Source organism: Scyliorhinus torazame, chromosome 11 (genome assembly GCF_047496885.1).
Source record: "Scyliorhinus torazame isolate Kashiwa2021f chromosome 11, sScyTor2.1, whole genome shotgun sequence".
NCBI classification, from domain to species: domain Eukaryota; kingdom Metazoa; phylum Chordata; class Chondrichthyes; order Carcharhiniformes; family Scyliorhinidae; genus Scyliorhinus; species Scyliorhinus torazame.
The window spans coordinates 185,163,921-185,188,078 of record NC_092717.1 but is presented as its reverse complement, the minus strand read 5'-3'; the positions used below and the strand labels follow the sequence as shown (position 1 = coordinate 185,188,078).

The 24,158-nt window shown below is 51.1% G+C and overlaps 1 protein-coding gene across 1 annotated transcript in view; it reads left to right on the top strand.

Annotated features, from left to right (window-relative positions):
• kif9 (kinesin family member 9) overlaps nt 1-24,158 on the top strand; it is a 215,714-nt gene that overhangs the window by 75,885 nt on the left and 115,671 nt on the right. Inside the window, exon 8 of the mRNA XM_072468147.1 lies at nt 11,602-11,749. Coding sequence (XP_072324248.1) covers nt 11,602-11,749 — 148 coding nt within the window. The remainder of the gene's footprint in view (nt 1-11,601; nt 11,750-24,158) is intronic.

Here is a 24,158-nt window from a genome sequence, read left to right as displayed (position 1 = left end):
GGCACCCGAGGGCGCCCCGTGTGTACCGGCCCCGGCAGTCATACCAGGACCTCACAGACCGGGAGGCGGGAAACCGTGGCACACATCTGCCACCTGCTGGCAAACCTGTCACCGCGTGGCACTGGCGGGGGACACCCTCTCCCCGTGTCCGTCAAGGTTACGGTGGCCCTGAACTTTTATGCAACGGGGTCATTCCAGGCACCGAATGGGGACCTGTCCGGCATATCGCAGACATCGGTGCACCGGTGCATCCGGGCAGTGACAGATGCCCTATATGCCATGGCGCACCGCTACATCCGCTTTCCTGTGGACCGGGCCAGCCAAGATGCCCGGGCCGTGGGCTCCTCTGCCGTGGCCGGGTTCCCCATGGTCCAGGGCGCGATTGATGGGATGCACGTCGCCGTGCGGCCACCTGCAGATAACAGGGCCGTGTTCACCAATAGGAAGGGGACCTATTCGATGAACATACAGGTGGTCTGCGACCACCGCATGATGATCCTGCACGTCTGCGCCCGTTACCCAGGCAGTGTACACGACTCATACGTGTTGTCACGGTCATCCATCCCCGGCATGTACGAGGGACGCCATCCCCGGCTGAGGGGCTGGTTGCTGGGCGACAGGGGCTACCCATTGCGATCGTGGCTGATGACGCCTATACGGAGGCCACGCAATGAGGCGGAGAACCGCTACAATGATGCCCATGTAGCGACAAGGGGAGTGATAGAGAGGTGCTTTGGCGTGCTGAAGATGCGTTTCAGGTGCCTGGACCTCTCTGGGGGCGCCCTCCAGTATCTGTCAGAAAGGGTCGGCCGCATAATTGTGGTGTGCTGCGTCCTGCACAACATAGCCCAACAGAGGGGCGATGTGCCGCAGGCAGAAGAGGGCGGAGTGGAGGAGCAGCAGGAAGAGGCGCAGTCCTCCCAGATGAGGGGGATGGGGGCAATGGTCAGGGCAGACGGGCTAGACACAGGCGGGTGGCTGTCCACCGTTACCGGCTGGCCCAGCGTACGGGACAGACTGATAGACGCCCGCTTCACTGACTAGATGGGCGTGGGAATCGGGTAGTATGGCCACAGACCGCACACCATGGCAACAGCCGACCACCCACACCCCCCCACCCATCCACCCACCCAGCACCCTCACCCCCTCCCCAACCCCACCCACCCCACCCGCATGCACACCACCCCCCCCCATTGCCGATCCACCTGCGGCACAATGGCCGGGCTCACACAGTTGCGGGTGGACGCGTGTCTATTGCAGGCCATGGAGGATGATGACAACCCGCCCTGCGATGAGCTCCTGGCTCCACATCGTTGGACTATGTCTGACCCATGGCCACAGTACCACCATCCACCCGGACCATCCCTGCATGCGGCTGTGACACTGCAGCGCACGGTCCCGTCCTCTGCCCGGGGGGATGTTGATGGCCCAGGGGGAAGGGGGCAGACTCACCTGGGCCTGAGGTAAGACCACCCCTCACACACACACTTGCGCTCAACGTACATGACACCCCCGCACGCTTTGGACAGAGCACAAAGGCAGCTTCTGTAGGTGTAACATTGACTTTAATAACCAAAGGAGTTCATGCACGTGCCCTAGCCCAAAAAACTCATCTGTGCCCTGCACCCGTGCCAACTTACTCAGTGTCTAATTGTTTGGCCTTACGGGCCCTTTGACTACGTCTACGTGGTTCCCGAGACGGTACAGCAGAACTGGAGGTGGACTCCTGTGATTCCTGCCCTCTGACACGGGATCCCTTTGGCGGCCGTTTCCTGGGGCGCCCTGGCCTAGATGGGCCAGGCTGCGGCCCGGGCGACTGGGATGGCGAGCTGCCAGCCTGTCCTGCCCGTTGCCCACCCGATGCACCTGGGACGGAAGGGGGGGGAGTCCGAGGTGTCGCGGTGTTCCGGGACCTCCCCTACAGGGGGAGCTGGGATGGACCACACCACCTCCTCCTCCCTCGGGGTGCCCGATGGCCCCCAGGCCTCTACATGGGTGGGGGATGCGAACGGACTGGCCATCCGACACCCTCCCGACATCTGGCGCTGCTGTGTCCTGGAGGCCCGTGCTGGTATCGACAGGGGTCTGCAGGTTTGCAGCCATGGAGCCCAGGGGGTTGGCATACCCTGTCTGTGACTGTGCGACGCCGGCTCGCACATGGCCACTGGCACCGATGCCCTCAGCGATGCCCTGCTGAGACTGGGCCATGGACTGCTGAGACTGGGCTATGGCCTGCAGAGACTGCGCCATGGGCTGCTGAGACTGGGCTATGGCCTGCAGAGACTGGGCTATGGCCTGCAGAGACTGGGCTATGGCCTGCTGAGATATGGCCTGCTGAGACTGGGCCATGGCCTGCAGAGACTGGGCCATGGCGTTGAACGCCTCTGCCATCTGGCGCTGGCACTGGCTCATGGCCTCCTGTGAGAGGGCAGCCATGTCCTGGGCCACAGACGCCGCCTGCACGGAAAGCCCCAGGCCTCGCAAACCGTTCCCCATGTCTGACACCGTCGCACCCATTGCCGCCACCCGTGCGGTGTCGGCCTGGGTGGCACGTATGAGCGGCACCACTCCCAGCTCCTGGACGCGGGTGGACTCCTCCACCTGCGACTGCAGCCGCCGCAAGCCGGCCGTCACCCTCTTCGCTCGTCTCCGGGTCGGTGGTTGCATCGGATCTATGTGTGGGTGTGGTAACTCCAGGAACCCGGTATCCATCTGGGCGGCAGATGTTCGCTTGGGCTGGGCTGCCCTCCGACCGCCCGGCCCCTCTGCTGCTCCTACCTCCACCTGCTGTACTGGGACGGCTGTGTTGTGCGCACCAGTGAGTGTACCAGACGCCTCATCACTGAAGTGCCCAACCGAGGTGAGTGTTTCTGCGATGGTGGAGGGCGTTGGTGACAGCAGTGGCGTTTTGTCGTGCTCTTCGTCCCACTCTGAGTCCATGGCACTTTGGGGTGGGGGTTCGTCTCCACCCATCCACTCTGAGTCACTGTCCGGTATTTCGTCTTCCTGGGTAGTGCTGTCCCGGGTAGGGGTGTCCCGGGTAGGGGTGTCCTGGGTAGGGGTGTCCTGCGTAGAGGAGTCCTGGCTCGGCTGTGACGGGGGCCTGTGGCTGCCCCTCTCGTCGCTGGGTGGCACACGCCTGCGTCGTCGCACCCGCACGTGACGGGGGCGTCGTCTCCCTGTTGCTCCAGGACTCTCCGTCTCCCGTGGTCTCCAAGGGACATCCTGCGGGCGTCGCATGCCGGAGGGTCCGGGTCTCTCCGTCTCCCGTGGTGTGCGAGAGGCATCCTGCGGGCGTCGCATGCCGGAGGGTCCGGGTCTCTCCGTCTCCCGTGGTGTGCGAGGGGCATCCTGCGGGCGTCGCATGCCGGAGGGTCTGGGTCTCTCCGTCTCCCGTGGTGTGCGAGGGGCATCCTGCGGGCGTCGCAGGCTGGAGGGTCCGGGTCTCTCCGTCTCCCGTGGTGTGCGAGGGGCATCCTGCGGGCGTCGCATGCCGGAGGGTCCGGGTCTCTCCGTCTCCCGTGGTGTGCGGGCGGTCTGCATCTGCGGGGATGGGTGCCTCGACGTTTGCTCCTGCGATACACAATGAAGCATGCATGGTTAGACACGCAGGCAGTGATCAGGTGGTATGGGGGAGGGAGATATAGGGGAGGGGGGATATGGGGACGGGCTGTCGGTGGCTCACTTGCTAGTACGCCCCCGGCCTCTGCATCAGCAACCTCCTGGTCCTCAGGTCCGCCAGCCAGTTCCAGGGCCCTTTCCTCGTGTTCGGTCAGTGGCCTCTCATCAGCGGGGCCTCCAGCAGTCCTCACATGCTCCCTGGTGTTGTGTGCGCGTTTCTCCTGTGGCGGGGGGGGGGGCGGGGGGGGGGGGGGCGGGGGGGGGGGTGGCGGGGGTAAAAGACAACAGTGTTAGGCAGGTATATGAATGCACGCCATCGGCGGTTGCGCGTGTATTGCAGAGGTTAAGGTCAGGGCTGGATTCACTTGGGGATATGGGGGATATGGGGGAGGGGGGATATGGGGGTTATGGGGGATATGGGGGAGGGGGGATATGGGGGAGGGGGGATATGGGGGAGGGGGGATATGGGGGAGGGGGGATATGGGGGAGGGGGGATATGGGGGAGGGGGGATATGGGGGAGGGGGGATATGGGGGAGGGGGGATATGGGGGAGGGGGGATATGGGGGAGGGGGGATATGGGGGATATGGGTGAGGGGGGATATGGGGGAGGGGGGATATGGGGAGGGGGGCTATGGGGAGGGGAATATGGGGGATATGGGGAGGGGGATATCAGGGATATGGTGGAGGGGGGATATGGGGGAGGGGGGATATGGGGAGGGGGATATGGGGGAGGAGGGATATGGGGGATATGGGGAGGGGGATATGGGGAGGGGGGAGGATATGGGGGATATGGGTGAGGGGAGATATGGGGGAGGGGGGATATGGGGGAGGGGGGATATGGGGGAGGGGAGATATGGGGGAGGGGGGATATATGGGAGGGGGGATATGGGAGGGGGAATATGGGGAGGGGGGATATGGGGAGGGGGGATATGGGGAGGGGGGATATGGGGGATATGTAGGAGGGGGGATACGGCGGATATGGGGGAGGGGGGATATGGGGGAGGGGAGGATATGGGAGGGGAATATGGGGGATATGGGGAGGGGGATGTCAGGGATATGGGGGAGGGGGGATATGGGGAGGGCGGATATGGGGAGGGGGGATATGGGGGCTATGGGGGAGGGGGATATGGGGGAGGGGGGATATGGGGGAGGGGGGATATGGGGAGGGGGAGATATGGGGGAGGGGGGATATATGGGGGATATGGGGAGGGGGAATATGGGGGAGGGGGGATATGGGGAGGGGGATATGGGGGATATGGGGGAGGGGGATATGGGGAGGGGGGATATGGGGGAGGGGGGATATAGGGGATTGGGGATATGATTATCCGACGGGGCGGGAGGCTCACCCTGCCTGCTCACCTTGTTGTGGCACTGGGTGCCTGTCCGTGGTGTCAGGGCCGCAGCGGTGACGGCCTCTGCCACCTCCCTCCACAGACGCCGGCTGTGGCGTGGGGCAACTCTGCGGCCATGCCCGGGATACAGGGCCTCCTTCCTCTGCTCCACAGCGTCCAGGAGCGCCTCCACATCCCGTGACTGGAACCTCGGGGCTGAGCGGCGGCCAGCCATCCAGTCGGGTGTTCCGGTCGGGTGTTCCGGTCGGGTGGGGGGGGAGCAGCGCGTCGTTATGAGCCGTCACGCCGTGCGGCGTGTATGACGCTGCACGGCGTGAACCACGTGAGCAAGCGCGGATCCCGTCACGTCGCAGCTAGCCCACTTCGGGCCGGAGACTTCGCGACGATCTTTGCGGCGTGACGCAAGTCGGATTTGCGCCGTTTTTTGCGCCGATCGGCGGACTTTGCGCCGATAACGGAGAATTTCGCCCGAGGTAAGAGGACCACTTAAATTGATTAAGGAAAAATTGGTGGGTGAGAAATCGGAATTTACATTATTGGATTACATGTCAAATTTTAGGGAACGATTCAATAGAGTAGATGAATTGGCTCGACAACATTTGAAAGTTGCACAAAATGTGATGAAACGGGTAGCGGACAAGAAATCCAAAGTTCATAGTTTTACCAGTGGAGATAAAGTTTTAGTGTTGATCCATTGGAAGGTGAGCCTTTAAAAGCTAGGTTTTGTGGACCTTATCAGATTGAAAGGAAATTAAGTGAGGTGAATTATGTGATAAAAATACCAGATAGAAGGAAGACTCACCGAGTGTGTCATGTGAATATGCTTAAAAGGTACTTTGAAAGGGAAGGAGAGAAAAAGGAGGTTTTAATGATTCTAACTCAAAGTGACAAACCAAATCCAGATGACTGTGAATTTGACATACCTCAAATTAAATTGGAAAATGAGGATGTTCTTAATAATTGGGGTAAATTGTTAAGTTACCTTCCAGAGGAAAAACAAACTGACCTGAAAGAGTTTTTGATATCACATGGGCAAGTTTGTAGAGATAAATTGGGAAGTACTAAAATGGTTACACATGATGTAGATGTGGGAAATGCTGTTCCTATCAAACAACATCCATAAAGACTTAATCCTTTAAAATTGGCACAGGTTAACAAAGAGATTGAGAGTATGCTTAAAAATGGCATAATTGAAGTGGGTTGCAGCCAATGGAGCTCACCCATAGTGATGGTACCTAAACCAGACAGTACCCAACAGTGGTGTGTGGACTATAGAAAGATGAATGCAGTTACAAGAACGGACTCTTATCCTATCCCATGTTTGAAGGATTGCATTGAGAAAGTGGGACAATCCGCTTTTATTTCCAAATTGGATTTACTTAAAGGTTATTGGCAGGTACCTTTATCCGAAAGGGCGAAGGAGATTCCAGCTTTTGTGACTCCAGATGGTATATACCAATTCAAAGTGATGCCATTTGGCATGAAAAACATCCCAGCCACATTTCAACGGTTAACTAATACAGTCGTTTCAGGATTACCCAATTGTGCGGTATACATCGATGATCTGGTACTTTTCAGCTAGACATGGAAAGAACATTTAAAACATCTGATGGAGTTATTCGATCGACTTCAGGTGGCTGGTTTGGTAATAAACCTAGTCAAAAGTGAATTTGGAAAAGCCCAAGTCACTTTCCTTGGCCATACAATCGGACAGGGTCGAATGGTCCCACAGGATGTGAAAACGAAAGTTATTGGGAAGTTTCCGATACCCTCAAGACGAAGGGAAATAATGTGATTTCTTGGCATGAGTGGATTTGTGCAAAGGATTTGTAGCGTGGTTGCTCCACTGATGGACTTGCTGATGAAACATCAAAAATTTCAATGGACAGCGGACTTTCAACAGGCATTTGACTGCCTGAAATCTGTGGTAACCAATTCTCCTGTATTGGAGCATTGCAAGGGACTCTGTGATCAGATTGAACTGAAGTATCTAACTTTAAAGAGAAATGCCGAAGCGTAGAGGAATGGATAGATCGTACAGAGACTTTATTTTTCAAAGAGACTGTCAATCGAGAAGGATTTTGGTTGGAGGAAGAAGAACGGGAAAAAAATGGACTATATTATTATACCTTGTTGCGTGTATTGGTTTTTTTTGAACCGATAAAGTATTTTTACTGTGTGCATTTCTTAATTGATGGTGCAAAGGTGAAAAATGAAACCATCTTGAAGTTGATGGGTTTTTTTTTCTTGGGGGGAGGTGTCATGTAAGAGTACCTTTAAGAAATGTATGTTGAAGCAATGTACCTTTAAGAAATGGAGCTGATCATATTACTGAAGTGATGTCAGAGGGTGGGGGGAGCTGAGCTCACTTCTGCTTTTTGAGTTTCCATTTGAGAGAGCAGCTTGGGTGTGTCTGTGTGTTTCCAGTGAGCTGCATTAAGAAAACAAAGGGCTGCAGCTGAAGTAACCAAAAGCAGCAACACGGTTGAACCCTTTCTCACTGTTTATATTGAATGTAACCTAATGTGCTCTCGTTTGAAGGTTGGTTAAGTCTTTTGGATGTTAAAAGGACAGCTGAAACGATTACTTAGTCTTTGGGGGTTATCTTTGAATTAATGGGTGTTAAGATATTCAATGGTTGTTTTAAAAAGGTTAACTTGAGTTGCTAGAATAAACATTGTTTTGTTTTTAAAAACACTTTTCCATTTATGCTGTATCACACCCGTAGAGTGCGCCGTGTGCTCCCCACACCACAATCTATTAAAAGTTGTGGGTCAGTTGAACTCCATGCTACACTTTGGGGTTCTCTAAATTCTGACCCATAACACTAGAATAACATTACTTGCTAAATTTTCAGCCAGTGTATTATTTTTCTACATGCTATAAACAAACACAGTAACCAATTTGCACAGCGAAGTCCCACAAATAACGATAAGATAAATGACTAGTTCAACTGTTTTTAATGGTGTAGTTTCTCAACTGTGACATGAGGAGCAGACGTCCGGGGGCGGCATGTAGGAGGAAGTCGCACGTTGGGTAGCTTCTGCTCGAGTCTCGATTTTTTAATGCTCGGTCCCAAGGGCAATTTTTAAACAAACAGGTGCAGGAAGACATAAGGAGGACGGGGGATGACTAAAACTCAGAGGAAGGCCGTCAGGAAGAAGGGGTCAAGTGAAGGTTCGCTGTCGAGCGAAAGGGTCAGCCCGGTAGTAGGAAAGATGGTGGAGGCTGGGTCGCTGGATGGGGCCGCGCCCTTCACAGTAGAGAAGATGACCGCGGTGATAACTGTGGAATTTGAAAAACAGTTTGCGAAGCACATGGAGGTGATGAGGAAGGAAATTATGGCAGCAATTAAGGTACTGGTGGAGGAGGCGATTGCCACAGTAAAGGCGGCGGTGTTGAAGACACTGGCCAAAGTGCGGGAGCAGGGAGAGAAGCTGAAGGGGGTGGAGGAGGCCTTGTCAAGGCCAAGTGGAAGAAGAGTTGGGGGAGGTAATGGAAGAAGGTTGTGGTGTGAGGTGCTACGAAGAGTGAATGCCGCAACCTCATGCGTGGGAGTGGGGGAAGCTCTTCGTGGGAGTGGGGGAATTTTGCGAGGGGTGTGGGTGGGGCCCCGCAAACCATGTACATATGTTTTGGTCCTGTCCGAAGCTGAAGAAATATGGAGGGAGGTTTTTCGCATCATCTCGAGGGTACTACATGTGGACTTGGAACCGGATCCCTTAGAGGCCATTTTCGGGGTGTCGGACCAACCTGAGCTGCAGGCAAGTGTGGGGCAGGTGTTTTAGCCTTCGCCTTGCTGATTGCCCAGAGGCGGGTCCTGTTGGGGTGGCGGACAGCTTCTCCACCTTGTGCCTCGGCTTGGCAGGGTAATTTTTGACACTTGAGAAGGTGAGATTTGAGCTGAGGGGGATGAAGGAGAGGTTCGACAATTCATGGGGACTGTTTATTATGCATCTTCGGGAACTGGTTGCCATTGATCATAAGGGGGAGGTAGGGTTTATTGTTTCTTGTTTTGTTGTTAACTTTTACCTGGACTGCACAAATTGATGTATTGAATTGTATATTGAGAGGAATGTTGTTTCTGGGGGATTGTTATCGGGGTTTTTTTTTCCCTTTTCTTTTATTTGTTTGATGAACGTTGAACATGTGGAGAATAAAAAGATTTAACAAAAAATGAAATGAGGTGCACTCCTCTTCAGGTAGTGCCATGGAACACTTGACTTTGATCAAGGGGGCAGGTGGCATCTCAACAATAGCACAGATGGAGACTATTTGACCCATTATGCCTATGCTTTCTCTTTGAAAGAGAAGTTTTGTCCCATATCCTGCTCTTCGATCTGCCAGTAATGATGAAAGACTAGGGGCTGGGTTGTCCGATTTTGATGTCTGGTTTTACGACGTGAAAATCGGCGAGGCCCAGCACCAATCCTCCGACTGGTGAGGGGCTAGCAGACGCGGCATGTAAAATGCACGGCCTTCCCGATATAAACGCCTAGAGAATTGGCGGGTCCGTGGCCACGACTGCACACGGCGACGACCTGCAGCGGTCGCGCTGTACAACATGGCGCCGGCTGCGCGCGGACCCATGAGGCCCCAGATTACAACAAAGTCCCGCTAGATAGCGTGGTCTTTCTCGGCTCAGTCAGCGCCAGGAAACACCCGACTAAACCCACTCGTCATGGGACTGTATTGCAATTTGGTTAAATCGCGCCCAGTCAGTTTAGGTTAAATCAGATCCCCAAGCTGATGGAAAAAAATTAAAGATTAATACTGCATAATCCAAGCTTCTGGCCATGATAACACATTAATTGAGAGTAAAACTATTGTGATTGTTCTTATTGTTGCTGTAACATGTTTACCATCATAAAACAGCACTTCAGCTGATGGAGCTCGGTAAGGACCAATTGATCACGAGCTATTTGATAATGATTCATCTTCAAGTATGCGTATTCTATTAAATTATTGATAGAATCAGACGCCATTATCTTTACAGGCATTCCATATCCCAACAACTCTATGTGAAAAAATTCTCATCTCTGTATATTTTCTGCTAATGATTTGAATCTATGGCCTCCAGTTATTGACCCTCCTCCCAGAGGGAATTAATTTTCTCAATCTATTAAAATCTCTCATCAGTTTGAAAACTTTGAAGAGGATATTGCAAGGAGAATAGTCGTACTTTTCTGCACCCTTTCTAATTGACGACTTTATATAGATCTTGAAGTGTGGTTCTTCGAAATATCTACAATAATCCAACTGAGGCCTTGCCATTATAAAATTCCAACATTGTTGCTTTGCTTTTATATTCTATTCCTCTGTTTTTAAACTTCTTGGGCAGCATGGTAGCCCAGTGGTTAGCACTGTGGCTTCACAGCTCCGGGGTCCCAGGTTCGATTCCTGGCTGGGTCACTGTCTTAGTGGAGTCTGCATGTTCTCCCCGTGTCTGCATGGGTTTCCTCCGGGTGCTCCGGTTTCCTCCCACAAGTCCCGAAAGACGTGCTGTTAGTGTACCCGAACAGGCGCCGAATGTGGCAACTAGGGGCTTTTCACAGTAACTTCATTGCAATGTAAGCCAACTTGTGACAATAAAGATTATTTTAAAAATTCAGTAAAAAGATTCTTTGCCTTCTCTGCGGCGTGTTTCTTGGTGGCGGGAGGCAGCGGGATCTTCTGGTCCCGCCACTGTCAATGGGATTTCCCATTGAATCCACCCACGCCACTGGGAAGTCCACAAGGGGTGCGCCATCAGTAGGACAGTAAGATCCCGCCAGCGTCAAAAGCCGGAAGATCTCGATCCTTGTCAACTTACCCTGCTGCTTTAACGACCTCCCAAAATGCATCAAACCTCTCTGCATTGAACTCCCTCTGTGATCACCCTCTCATATAAAACCTGCAACTGTCTTCATCAGTATCTACCGCCTTGTCAAATTTTGTAATATCTGCCAACGTTATAACGTTGCTCCTTACACCTTGTCCAGATCATTTCTAAAAATTGGATTGGAATATATTCAAGTCCAAATTACTTATATGTACAAAGAACGAAAAACAGACCCATCATTGATCTCTGGAATAGACACTTCCAGCCCTTCTCCAATCTGAGCAACATCCATTAACTCTAATTCTGTTATCTGTCTGTCAACCCCTTTCTGCCTTTTTCTTAATAAATTTAGAGTACCCAATTCTTTTTTTTTTCTAATTAAGGGCATTTAGCATGGCCAAATCACCTACCCTTCACATCTTTTTTGGGTTGTGGGGGTGAGACCCACGCAGACACAGGGAGAATGTACAAACTCCACACAGACAGTGACCTGGGGCAGAGATCGAACCTGGGTCCTCGGTGCCGTGAGGCAACAGTGCTAACCACTGCACCACCAAGCTGCCGTAACCCCTTTCTACCTATGCTGCCACATTTCCTCTTGTTGGTTCTTGATTTTGAACTCAGAATCTTCTAACTCAAAAACAAGAAAGATACCACTGAGTCAAAACAGACACTAATATGCAAATAATGTAACATGCTTAACTTCCCTAAGACTGATTGATATATCACTGAAAATCTACAAACGAAAGAGTGTGCAATGCATTGTATCTTTTTAATCAACCCTAATATCTTTTGTGCTCTTTCAGTCTGAAGGACAAGTGAAGCGGGAGGCTATGTACATCAATAAGTCGCTCTCCTTCCTTGAGCAGACCATCATTGCTCTTGCTGAACCCAAGAGAGGGCATATTCCATTCAGACAGAGCAAACTCACACATGCGCTGAAGGACTCTATCGGTAAGTGTGTAGAATAAAAGAGAGTGCACAGAAAAGCATTAGAGAATAAAGTGGTAAATTACGAGAATGAAACAAAGATTTACGCTAACGTAGTGGCTAAGATACCAGACTGGTAACCAGAAGGATGGGATTTACAATTCAGTGATTGCAAGTTATGATTCCATCATGTAGTTTTAAATTTGGATTAAGTTTTGTAAAAAGATTTGGATACCTGGTTTGGGTGCCATTAAAATCTCAACTGGTTTACTATAATCCTTTAAGGAAGGAAACCTGCTGTCCTCGTACAATCTGGCTTATAATTGATTCTAGACAGATGGGCTCTCAGCTGTCCACCGCCTAGCTAAAGGGTGTGGAATAAGAAGACCAGCACATACTTTACTGCTGTACCTGCACTTGTATTGTAGTACTGTTGGCTCCAGGAAAGAACAGATGAAGAGTGCGGTGATGAGAAGCATACCCTTCCTGTTGAAGCAAGGAAAGGACTATATCTCCCTTTCTACTGTCCAAGTCTAATGTTTTAAAAAAAATATGTTTAAGACATTTTTCAGAATAATCAGAACAACCCAAAACAATCAAACAGAAAAATACAATTGAAGGGAAATAAAAGAAAAGGCAAAGACATACGCAACCCGTAATTAATTTAGATGCAAAAACGAATCTAAACCCCCCAACAGCTGATGGCGACTAACTCATTAAAAAAGGAAATAAATGGTTGCCATCTTAGGTAGAACCTCTCCACTGACCCCCTGATGGTGAACTTGACGTTCTCTAAATCCAGAAATTACATTAGGTCACCCAGCCAAGCAGAGGCACTTGGCGGAGTGGGAGACCTCCACCTGAGCAAAATTCACCTCAACAACGAGGCAAAGGTGAAGACATCCGCCTTCACCCCAGACTGTATCACCAGTGAATCTCACACCCCAAATATGGCCACCAGCAGACACTGATCCAAATGGGACAGGTCCAGAATATGTTGTACGTTTAGCCGGCCCAGGAGAACAGCGCTCACACTTATCCTCAGCTCTAGGAAAGAACCCGTTTATCTTAGACCTGGTCAAGATGCGTCCTATGCAAAACCTTCAGCTGAATCAGACTCATGAAAATATGGAGTTGTCCCTGTGAAGGGCCTCACTTCACACCTCAACATTAAGAATGGGACCCAACTCGACTTTCTCGTGGTGGGGAAGGTGCTGCTGGCTGGGGTTAAGCGGTCGGAGTACTCGGCAATTGCAATATCAGAGCATGCTCCACATTGGGTGGATATGGTACTGGAAAAGGGGGTGGTACAGAGACCGGGTTGGAAAACAGTTGGGGGACCGAGGGTTCTGTGACAAGATTGAAAAAGTAATCGAGGAATATGTAGGTTTCAACTGCATGGGTGAGGTGACGAAAGCAGTTGTCTGGGAGGCTCTAAAGGCGGTGGTGAGGGGTGAGGTGATCTTGTTTAAGGCTAGGGTGGACAAAGAGGAGAGGTTGGAGCGTCAGAGGGTAATAGATGAGTGTTATGCAGATGATGGGGACCCAGCGAAGTTGGAAAAGAGGAACGAACTGCAGGTGAGCTTTGACCAACTATCTACCAGGAAGGCGGTATGCCAATTGAGGTGAGCAAGTGGTGCAGTTTACAAGCATGGAGAGAAGGCGGGTCAGCTCTGGGGGGAGGCGGCAGCAAGGGAAATTGTCCAGGTGCGGGACAGGACAGGGAAGTTGGTGGTAGCTCCAGATCAGATTAAAAAGGTCTTTAAGGAATTCTATGAGAGGCTGTACAGGTCAGAGCCAGCTAGGGGAGACTGGGAGATTTTGAGATGGGCTTGAGGACCCGAGGTTAGGCGAGGGGGACAGGGCTACAGTAGAAGGGGTGATAGTGGAGCAGGAGATAAAGGATGCGATTGGGAGGGTGCAGTCGGGGAAGGTGGCAGGGCCGGATGGGTTTCCGGTGGAATATAAAAAATTCAAGGATAAGCCGGCCCCCTGATGGTGAGGATGTTTGAATAGGCGATAGGGAAGGGGGTGTTACCACAAGCTTTGGGGCAGGCATCGATTTCCCTGTTGCTTAAAAAACATAATGATCCGATGGAGTGTGGGTCGTATAGACCCATATCACTTTTAAATGTGGACGCAAAGGTGTTGGCGAAGGTACTGGCAGGTAGGCAGGAGGAGTTGCTCCCACAGGTGATGGGTGAGGATCAGACGGAGTTTGTGAGAGGGAGGCAGCTCTTTTCGAACATCAGGAGGGTATTGAACGTGGTTATGGCACCGGCGGAGGGGAAGGAAACAGAGGTGGTTGTGTCATTGGACACCAGAAAGTGTTTGACAGGGTAGAATGGGGGTACTTGATGGCAGTTCTGGAGTGGTTTGGGATTGGACTACGATTTTAGACTGGGTAAAGCTACTGTATAAGGAGCCGAGGGTGAGTGTCCGCACAAATGGCAGCAGCTCGGGATACCTTTCTCTCCACCATGGGATTAGACAGGGATGTCCTATGGCCCCCCTGCTGTTTGCACTCGCCATTGGCCATCGAGTTAAGAGGTTCAGGGGTATGGAAAGGGATAGTGCGGGGGGGGATAGAGCATAGAGTGTCCTTATATGCCGATGACTTCTTGTTATAAGTGTCAGAACCGAGTGTGTCAATAGGGGAAATACTGGAGCTGCTTCGAGTGTTTGGGTCTTTCTCGGGGTACAAATTAAATCTAGACAAGAGTGAATATTTTGTGGTGTCTCAGCCAGGGGTGGGGGCAGTGGTGGTGGGGCTGCCATTCCGTAGGGCAGTGACTCACTTTAGGTACCTGGGGGTGCAGGTTGCTCGGGATTGGGGGGGGGGCTCGTCGGTACAACATTTCTAGTTTGATGGGGAGAATGATAGATGATCTGGCAAGGTGGGATGGTCTCCCTCTGTCACTGGCGGTCAGGTACAGCTGGTTAAAATGAACGTGTTGCCGCGATTTCTGTTTATTTTCCAATGCCTGTCGATTTTCCTGCCAACGGCATTTTATAGAGAGGTTGAAGGAATGATTACCCCGTTCATATGGGGAGGGAAGGTGACCAGAATTAGAAACATGCTACTACAGAGAGGAAGGCAGTCTCCTGAACCTGATGTATTATTAATGGGCGGCGAATATGGAGAAGGTACAGAGCTGGGTCAGAGGAATTAGGACACTAAAAGATTTGTTTCTTGGGGGTTGGTTTGCAGGATTGAAGGAGCAGGGAGCGAAGTATGAGCTGGAGCAGTGGGAAATATTTAGACACATGCAGGTTTGAGACTTTGCCAGAAAGGAGATAGAGACCTTCCCAGTAGAGCCAGCCTCCACATTGCTGGAGGAGGTGCTGACGACAGGGGGACTGGAGAAGGGGGTAGTGTCGGCGGTTTACAGGGCTATTTTGGAAGAGGAGAAGGCACCACTGGAAGGGATCAAGGTAAAGTGGGAGGAAGAGTTGAGAGAGGGTATGGAGGAGGGGTTTTGGTGTGCAGTGCTCCGGAGGGTGAATGTCTCCACCTTGTGGGCGAGGCTGGGGCTGATACTGCTGAAGGTGGTATATGGAGCACACCTCACAAGGGCGAGGATGAGCTGGCTCTTTGAGGGGGTAAAAGATGTGTATGAACGTTGGGGGGGGGGGGGGACGCTAATCACGTTCATATGTTTTGGTCCTGTCCAAAGCTGGAGGATTACTGGAAGGAGATTTTTCGGGTAATCTCTAAAGTGGTGCATGTGAAACTGGACCCAGGCCCTCGGGAGACCATATTCGGGGTGTCGGACCAGCTGGGGTTGGAAATGGGTGCAGAGGCAGATGTTGTAGCCTTTGCCTCATTGATCACCCAAAGGCAATCCACCTCTCCACCCTGTGCCCTGGCGTGGCGGGGGGACTTGCTGGAATTCTTGACTCTTGAGAAGGTTAAGTTTGATCTGAGGGGTAGGATGGAGGGGTTCTACAATTCATGGGCGTTATTCATTATGCACTTTTGAGAATTGGATTGCATCGAACATGGGAGGGGGTTGGGGGGAGGGGGACTGTATGTGTTAATGGTGACTATGGGTGATTCCTGTTTCCTCTTTGTTATTTGTTTATGTTAACATGCAAGCTGCTGTTTGGGGGTTTGGTGTGAGGATGGGATTGTTGTTGATATGGGAATTGACATTACATTTGTTATTGATTATTGTTTATTGTTGGTGGGTGTAAATTTGGGGGAAAATGTGAAAAAGGTGAAGAATAAAAATATATTTTTAAAAATAATTGAACCCAATTCATCCCCCCATTTCGCCCTCGTACCACACAACAGAACATAATCCATTGAAAGGATATGATCAAATACCAGATAGACTGCCAGCAACTGAATCCCCTTCATGAGGGAAGAGGGTGACACCAAAAGGAAAGGAGAGAAAAGGTGGAAAATAGCGAATTGAGAAATACTAAAAAGACTGGAACTGGACAACTGGGATTTCTCAGCTAACTCTTTAAAACTAGCAAATCTTCCCTCCACTAACCAGTCTTCAAACTGCTCCAGACACTTCCCAAAATTTAAACAGTGAATCTAAACCAGCTGGTAGGAAAATGTGATTATTACCTATAATGGCTAGCAAAGATAGGGAAACCTTGACTGTTTGCAAATTCTCAGGGAGGAGACTACTGCTGGATTCAAGGAAAGTCTTACAGGAGAAAAAGGCAACAATGCAGTAACTACTGCAAGAAGACTAGAGGTAGTGCAGGAGCATGCTTCCATTTGATCCCACAGGGACCTGGAATTGCTCAACCACAATAATACTTTCTGAATATTGGCTACCCAATAATAAAACAAAAAATTGGGACGGGCCAGGCCCCCCAATTGTCTGTTCCTTTGCAGCAGAGCCCCATTGGTAAAATACAATAATAATTTGTTGACCTTTAATAAAAAAGGATTTGGGGAGACACTGAAAGAAAAAGAAAAATCTCGGGAGCACATTCATTTTCATAATCCGAACCCGACCCGCCAAGGATAAGGGGAGGTTGTTCCACCTCTGCAAGTCTACCTAAATACCACTAACCAGACGGGAGTAATTTAGTTTATGAAGTGAGGCCAGCTGTTAGCCACTCTGGCCCCCAGATAATAAAAGCTTGTCCTGGCAAGGCAAAATAGTAACATCCCCAGTTGGGCTCTCCTCCCAAGGGTTAACCGGGAAGCATTCACTCTTGCCTAAGTTCAACTTGTATCCAGAGTAAGAGACAAAAGTGCTAAACAACTTCATTTTGACATCCACATAGGATACTGAATCCATAATATAGGGACCCGATTCTCCACCCCTCCCCGATTAATCCCCCTTCACTTAACAGAGGACCTCAGCGTTACAGCAGCAACTCTATTGCCAGAGCAAACAGGAGTGGGGACAGTGGACAGCCCTGTCTTATGCCCCTAATTAAAGGGAAATAATCAGAGTGCAGGGCATTCGTACGAATGCTGGCAATAGATGAATCCCAAGAAATAAATTTGTGGCCAAGACCAAACCTCCCAAGAATCTCAAATGAATACTCCCACTCCACTCTATCAAAGGCCTTTTCGGCATCCAGAGATACAATCACCTCAGGTTCGCACACTGAGGGGAAAAGGACAACATTTAACAGGCGATGCATATTGGCTGACAATTGTCGACTCTTCACAAAGACCGTCTGATCCTCCGAGATTGTATTTTGGAGACCAGGGGCGGAATCCGCCCTCCCCACGCCGGGTGGGAGAATCGCCGGGGCGCCGCGCATGTCCCGCCACACCGCCCCAACACCCGCACGCGATTCTCCCACCCCCCCCCCAAACTGGCGCGGTGAGAATCACGGCTGGCCGCTGGGAGAATCGATGCTCGCCGTTTGTAACGGGCAAGCGGCGATTCTCCGGCCTGGATGGGCCGAGCGGCCTGCCCAATACGACGGGTTCCCGCCGGCGCCGTCCACACCTGGTCGCTGCCGGCGGGAAAAGCGTGGAAACACTGGGGGGGGCGAGGGAGTCAGCCTGTGGGGGGAGGGGGGTTCCTGCACCGGGGGGTGCCTCCAATGGGATTTGGCCCACGATCGGTCCCCACCGATCGGCGGGCCGGACTCTCTGAAGGAGGACCTCCTTTATTCCGCCGCCCCGCAAGATCCATCCAACATCTTCTTGTGGGGCGGCCTCGGGGAGGACGGCAACACTCATGCGTGGGTTGGCGCCGGCCAACCTGCGCATGCGCGGGTGACGCCAGTTACGCGGCGCCGGCCGCGTCATTTATGCGGTGCCGCTTTTACGCGGCGCCAATGCCCGGCGCGTGTAAATGACCCGACGCCACTCCTAGCCCCCCCGGGGCGGGAGAATAGGGGCTGGGCGCAGGCTCCGACGCCGGAGAGAAACACTTCGGTTTTCACTCCGGCGTCGGCACTTAGACTCCCGATGGGAGAATTGAGCTCCCGATGTCAGACGAATCGCCAGCACCTTGCCAAGTAACTTGACATCCGCATTTGAAAGTAAAATAGGACATAACGAACTACGCTCTTGTCGAGTCCTTGTCCCTCTTAAGAAGCAAAAATGTTGAAAATGTCAAAGACTGAGTGAGAGTAGAGTGCAGCGATCCCTGGGATAGGGAATCATTGAACATGTCCAGAATTAAAGGTACAAGCTGCTCCGAGAACCTCTTTTAGAATTCAATTGGAAAACCATCTGGACCAGGGGCTTTGCCAGATTGCATCAATCCAATACATTTTAAATGTATTGTGTAATGGGGATTCTAGCTCAACGCTCCTCTCCACCTCAACAGTTGGGATGGGTGGGTTCCGATGGCGGCCATGGAGTGAGTGGTTGTACATTTGATTGCTCCCGCTCAAGGTGGATTTATTTGGACTTTCCCCGTTTGTAGGGTGGACATTTGGATGGAAAAAGGTGTAAGAGTGCGAGGAGAAAGCGAGTTGGTGGATGGATCCACGGACCAGAAGTGGGTCGAGAAGAAGGGAGCTGGTGGAACAGGAGAATCTTTGTGCACCACAGGCCAAGATGGCAGAGGTCCTGCCCGTGCCCAGTGGTCAACAGAGCAGCTGGTGGGCTCCTTAAATGAGAAGTTCAGCCAGCAAAGATGGGAAGCCCAAGAGGACCTACCAAGGGTGGTAGAGCCACTTAAAATGGGGATTGACCTTGTGGATCAGAGGCTTGACTACTAGGGCCAGGCAATCCGGAAAGTGGAGGAGATGGTGGGGAAGCATGAGGAGCAGCTCGCCTCGTTAGTGGCCGAGATGGGAGTGATGCGGGAGACCCAAAAGTGTCAGAAGGAGAAAATGGAGGATCTTGAGAACCGCTCCAGAAGACAAGACTTGGGGATCGTGGGGATGCCCATATGCATTGAAGGAGCAGATGCCAGCACGTATGTGACCAAGATATTGGAAAAGCTGATGGGGGAGGGGCCTTCTTCCGGTTCCTGGAGGTCGACTGAGCGCACATGGCGCTGATGAGGAGGAGTTGGAATGGTTTGGGTTTGGGCAGAGGATTGTGGATTGGGCCCGGTTGCTGTATAAGGCGCCGGTAGCAAGGATGAACCGGGCGGGTTCAGGATATTTTGGGCTACACCGTGGGACAAGGCAGGGGTGCCAACTCTCCCCTTTGCTTTTTGCATTGATGATAGAGCCATTGGCAATGGCAATTAGAGCATTGAAGGGTTGGAAAGAGATTGTGTGGGGACGGGGTCAAGCACAGGGTTTCGCTGTATGCAGGCGACCTGTTCTTATATATATTTTGCACCCATTGGAGACCATGTGCAAAATTATAGAGAATTTGGAAGATTTTGGCCAGTTTTCTGGCTACAAGCTGAACATGGGAAAGAGTGAGGTGTTCCCAATTGAGACCAGAGAGCAGGAGAGGTGGTTTGGGGGGGGGGGGGGGGGTTTAAGGTACCGGGGGCAAGTTTTAGGTGCTTGAGCATTCGGGTGGCGCGCTGCTGTCAAGGTTCTTGTTTGTATTTCAGAACCTCCCGATCTTCGTTTCGAAATCGATAAATTGATTTCAGGGTTTGTGTGGCCATGGAGGTCAAGAGGGCGCTTTTGGAATGGGGCGGTGAGGAGGGGGGGTGTTGGCATTGCCGAGTATAATGAATTACTACTGGGTGGCTAACATCACTATGGTTAGGAAATGGGTAGTGGGGGAGGGGCTGGTATGGGTGCAATGATTTTTGACAGCGTCTCTACTGTTCACACCGTCCAAGTACTCCGCGAGCCCAGTGGTGTCGGCCTTGAGATTGTGGAGGCAGTACTTGAGACTGGAGGGTGCCTCACTGGGCACCGATTTGTGATAACCATAGGTATGCACCGGGACGGAAGTGGGAGGAGCAGCTAGGGGAGAGGAGGAGGCCGAGATGTGGGACGAGGCCTTGCGGAGGTTTAATGCGTTCTCGTTGTATGCAAGGCTCACCCTTATTCAGTTTAAAGTAGTTCACAGGGCACATAGGACGGTGGCAAGGATGAGTAGGTTTTTTGAGGGAGTAGAGGACAGATGTGAACAGTGCGCGGAGAGGCCTGCGAACCATGTCCACATGTTTTGGGCATGTCCAAAACTGAAGGGGTTCTGGCAGGGGTTTGAGGACGTAATGTCCAAGGTGTTGGGGGGGGTAAAGGTGGCCATGAGCCCAGAAGTAGCGATATTTGGGGTGTCGGAAGACCTTGGAGTCCAGGGGGTGAGAGAGCCTGATGTCTTGGCCTTTGCCTCCCTGATAGCCCTGAGACGGATTTTGCTTGGGTGGAGGGACTCAGAGTCGCCTAAAGGGGGGGGGAGCGACCTGGCAGAATTCCTGAGGTTGGAAAAGGAAAAGATCAAGTTTGTCTTGAGAGGGTCGGATGATGGGTTCGCCCAGAGGTGGACACCGCTTATTGTCTTCTTCAAGGAGGATTGAGGTGTCAGCAGAGGGGAAAGGGGAGGGGAGAGAAAAGGGGGTTAAAATGGGGAAGGCAGGATTGGAGGAGGGGAAGGGTAGGGGGGGCATGGGTGCTGATTTTTTAAATTATGTTGTACAATTTTGCTTCTCTTATTTGTTGTGTTGTGTTTGTATTAATGCCTTAATAAATATTTTTTTTAAACAGCTGGGATGGGTAGTGCATCCAAAAGGTCAAACATGACCATCCATAGGAGGCTGCGATGTATAGAGATCACGGTAAAAAGAATCAAAAGCCACATTAACCTGAGAAGGGGCAGAAACGAGGTTACCACTTGAATTGCGCATCTGTGTGGGAGGCTGCCTGCCATAGGCAACAGACGACTGCACTTCACCGAGCATTCATAGAACGTACTCCTTGAGCGTCACAACTGGCTTACTGCCCAGTTAGCCAACAACAGTTCGAACTATGTTTGCAATTTTTTCCTACTTGCCAGCAACTCTGAGGTAGGATCTAGCGAGTACTGGTGGTTCACCTCGTGGCCGGACAGTAGCACAGTGGGTAGCACTGTTGCTTCACAGCTCCAGGATCTTAGGCTCGATTCCCGCTTGGGTCACTGTCTGTATGGATTCTGCACATTCTGTGTGGGTTTCCTCCGGGTGCTCCGGTTTCCTCCCACAAGTCCCGCAAGTTGCGCTGTTAGGTGAATTGGATATTCTGAATTCTCCATCCGTATACCCGAATAGGCACCGGAATATGGCGACTCAGAGCTTTTCACAGTAACTTCATTGCAGTGTAAGCCTACTTGTGACACTAATAAAGATTATTATTAAGAATGTGGAGTCCATCATCCTCTGCTGCTGCACCCTCGCTGTCCTCACCAAATGCCACCCAATTCTTCTTCCAGCCACCCAATTTCTGATGCAGACTGCTAAATCACCCTGAATCCCATGCCTCCGTATTTTCTGTAGTAGCCTATCGTGGGGAACCTTATCAAACGCTTTACTGAAATCCATATACACCACATCAACTGCTTTACCCTCATCCATCTGTTTGGTCACCTTCTCAAAGAACTCAATAAGGTTTGTGAGGCACGACCTACCCTTCACAAAACCATGTTGACTATCTCTAATCAAATTATTCCTTTCCAGATGACTATACATCCTATCTCTTATAAACCTTTCCAAGATTTTGCCCGCAACAGAAGTAAGGCTCACTGGTCAAAAGTTACCTGAGTTGTCTCTACTCTCCTTCTTGAACAAGGGGACAACATTTGCTATCCTCCAGTTTTCTGGCACTATTCTTGTAGACAAAGATGACTTAAAGATCAAAGCCAAAGGCTCAGCAATCTCCTCCCTAGCTTCCCAGAGAATCCTAGGATAAATCCCATCCAGCCCAGGGGACTTATCTATTTTCACACTTTCCAGAATTGCTAACACCTCCTCCTTATGAACCTCAAGCCCTTCTAGTCTAGTAGCCTGAATCTCAATATTCTCCTCGACAACATTGTCTTTTTCCTGTGTGAATACTGACGTAAAATATTCATTTAGCACCTCTCCTATCTCCTCGGACTCCAAGCACAACTTCCCACTACTGTCCTTGACTGGCCCTACTCTTACCCTAGTCATTCTTTTATTCCTGACGTAGCCAGAGAAAGCTTTAGGGTTATCCTTGATCCTACCTGCCAAAGACTTCTCATGTCCCCTCCTGGCTCTTCCTAGCTCTCTCTTTAGGTCCTTCCTAGCTAACTTGTAACTCTCGAGCGCCCTAACTGAACCTTCATGTCTGATCTTTACATAAGCCTCCTTCTTCCTCTTGACAAGTGTTTTGACTGCTTTAGTAAACCACGGTTCCCTTGCTCGACCACTTCCTCCCTGCCTGACTGGTACATACGTATCAAGGACGCGCAGTAGCTGTTCCTTGAACAAGCTCCACATTTCCATTGTACCCATCCCCTGCAGTTTTCCTCTCCATCCGATGCATCCTAAGCCTTACCTCATCGCATCATAATTGCCTTTCCCCCAGATATAACTCTTGCCCTGTGGTATATACCTATCCCTTTCCATCACTAAAGTAAACGTAATCAAATTGTGGTCACTATCACCAAAGTGCTCACCTACCTCCAAGTCTAACACCTGTCCTGGTTCATTACCCAGTACCAAATCCAATATGGCCTCACCTCTCGTTGGCCTATCTACATACTGTGTCAGGATACCCTCCTGCACACATTGGACAAAAACGGACCCATCTAAAGTACTCGAACGATAGCGTTTCCAGTCAATATTTGGAAAGTTAAAGTCCCCCATAATAAGTACCCTGTTGCTTTCGCTCCTATCCAGAATCATCTTTGCAATCCTTTCCTCTACATCTCTGGAACTTTTCGGAGGCCTATAGAAAACCCCTAACAGGGTGACCTCTCCTTTCCTGTTTCTAACCTCAGCCCATACTACCTCAGTAGATGGGTCCTCATCAAACGTCCTTTCTGCCACCGTAATACTGTCCTTGACGAACAATGCCACCCCTCCCCCTCTTTTACCACCTTCCCTGAGCTTACTGAAATATCTAAACCCCGGCACATGCAACAACCATTCCTGTCCCTGCTCTATCCATGTCTCCGAAATGGCCACAACATCGAAATCCCAAGTACCAACCCATGCCACAAGTTCACCCACCTTATTCCGGATGCTCCTGGCATTGAAGAAGACACACTTTAAACCACCTTCCTGCCTGCCGGTACACTCCTGCAACTTTGAAATCTTACTCATGAACTCACTACGCTCAACCTCCTGTATACTGGAGCTACAATTCAGGTTCCCAAGCCCCTGCTGAACTAGTTTAAACCCTCCCGAAGAGCATTAGCAAATTCCCCCCCCCCCAAGGATATTGGTACCCCTCTGGTCCAGGTGTAGACCATCCTGTTTGTAGAGGTCCCACCAACCCCAGAATGAGCCCCAATTATCCAGAAATCTGAAACCCTCCCTTCTGCACCATCCCTGTAGCCACGTGTTCAACTCCTCTCTCTCCCTAATCCTCATCTCGCTATCACGTGGCGCGGGTAACAACCCAGAGATAATAACTCTGTTTGCCCTAGATCTAAGTTTCTACCCTAGCTCCCTGAATTTTTGCCTTACATCCCTATCCCTTTTCCTACCTATGTCGTTGGTACCTATGTGGACCACGACTTGGGGCTGCACCCCCTCCCCCTTGAGGATCCCGAAAACACGATCCGAGACATCACGCACCCTGGCACCTGGGAGGCAACACACCAACCGCGAGTCTCTCTCGTTCCCACAGAATCTCCTGTCTATCCCCCCAACTATGGAGTCTCCAATGACTAATGCTCTACTCCTCTCTCCCCTTCCCTTCTGAGCAACAGGGACAGACTCTGTGCCAGAGACCTGTACCCCATGGCTTACTCCTGGTAAGTCCCCCCCCCACCCAACAGTATCCAAAGCGGTATACTTGTTACTAAGCCGAACGACCACTTAGAGAGGAGACCACACCAGGTTCAAGGAAAATCTAGCAGGAGAAAAGGGAAACGGTACACTGACTATCGCAAGGAGACTGGATG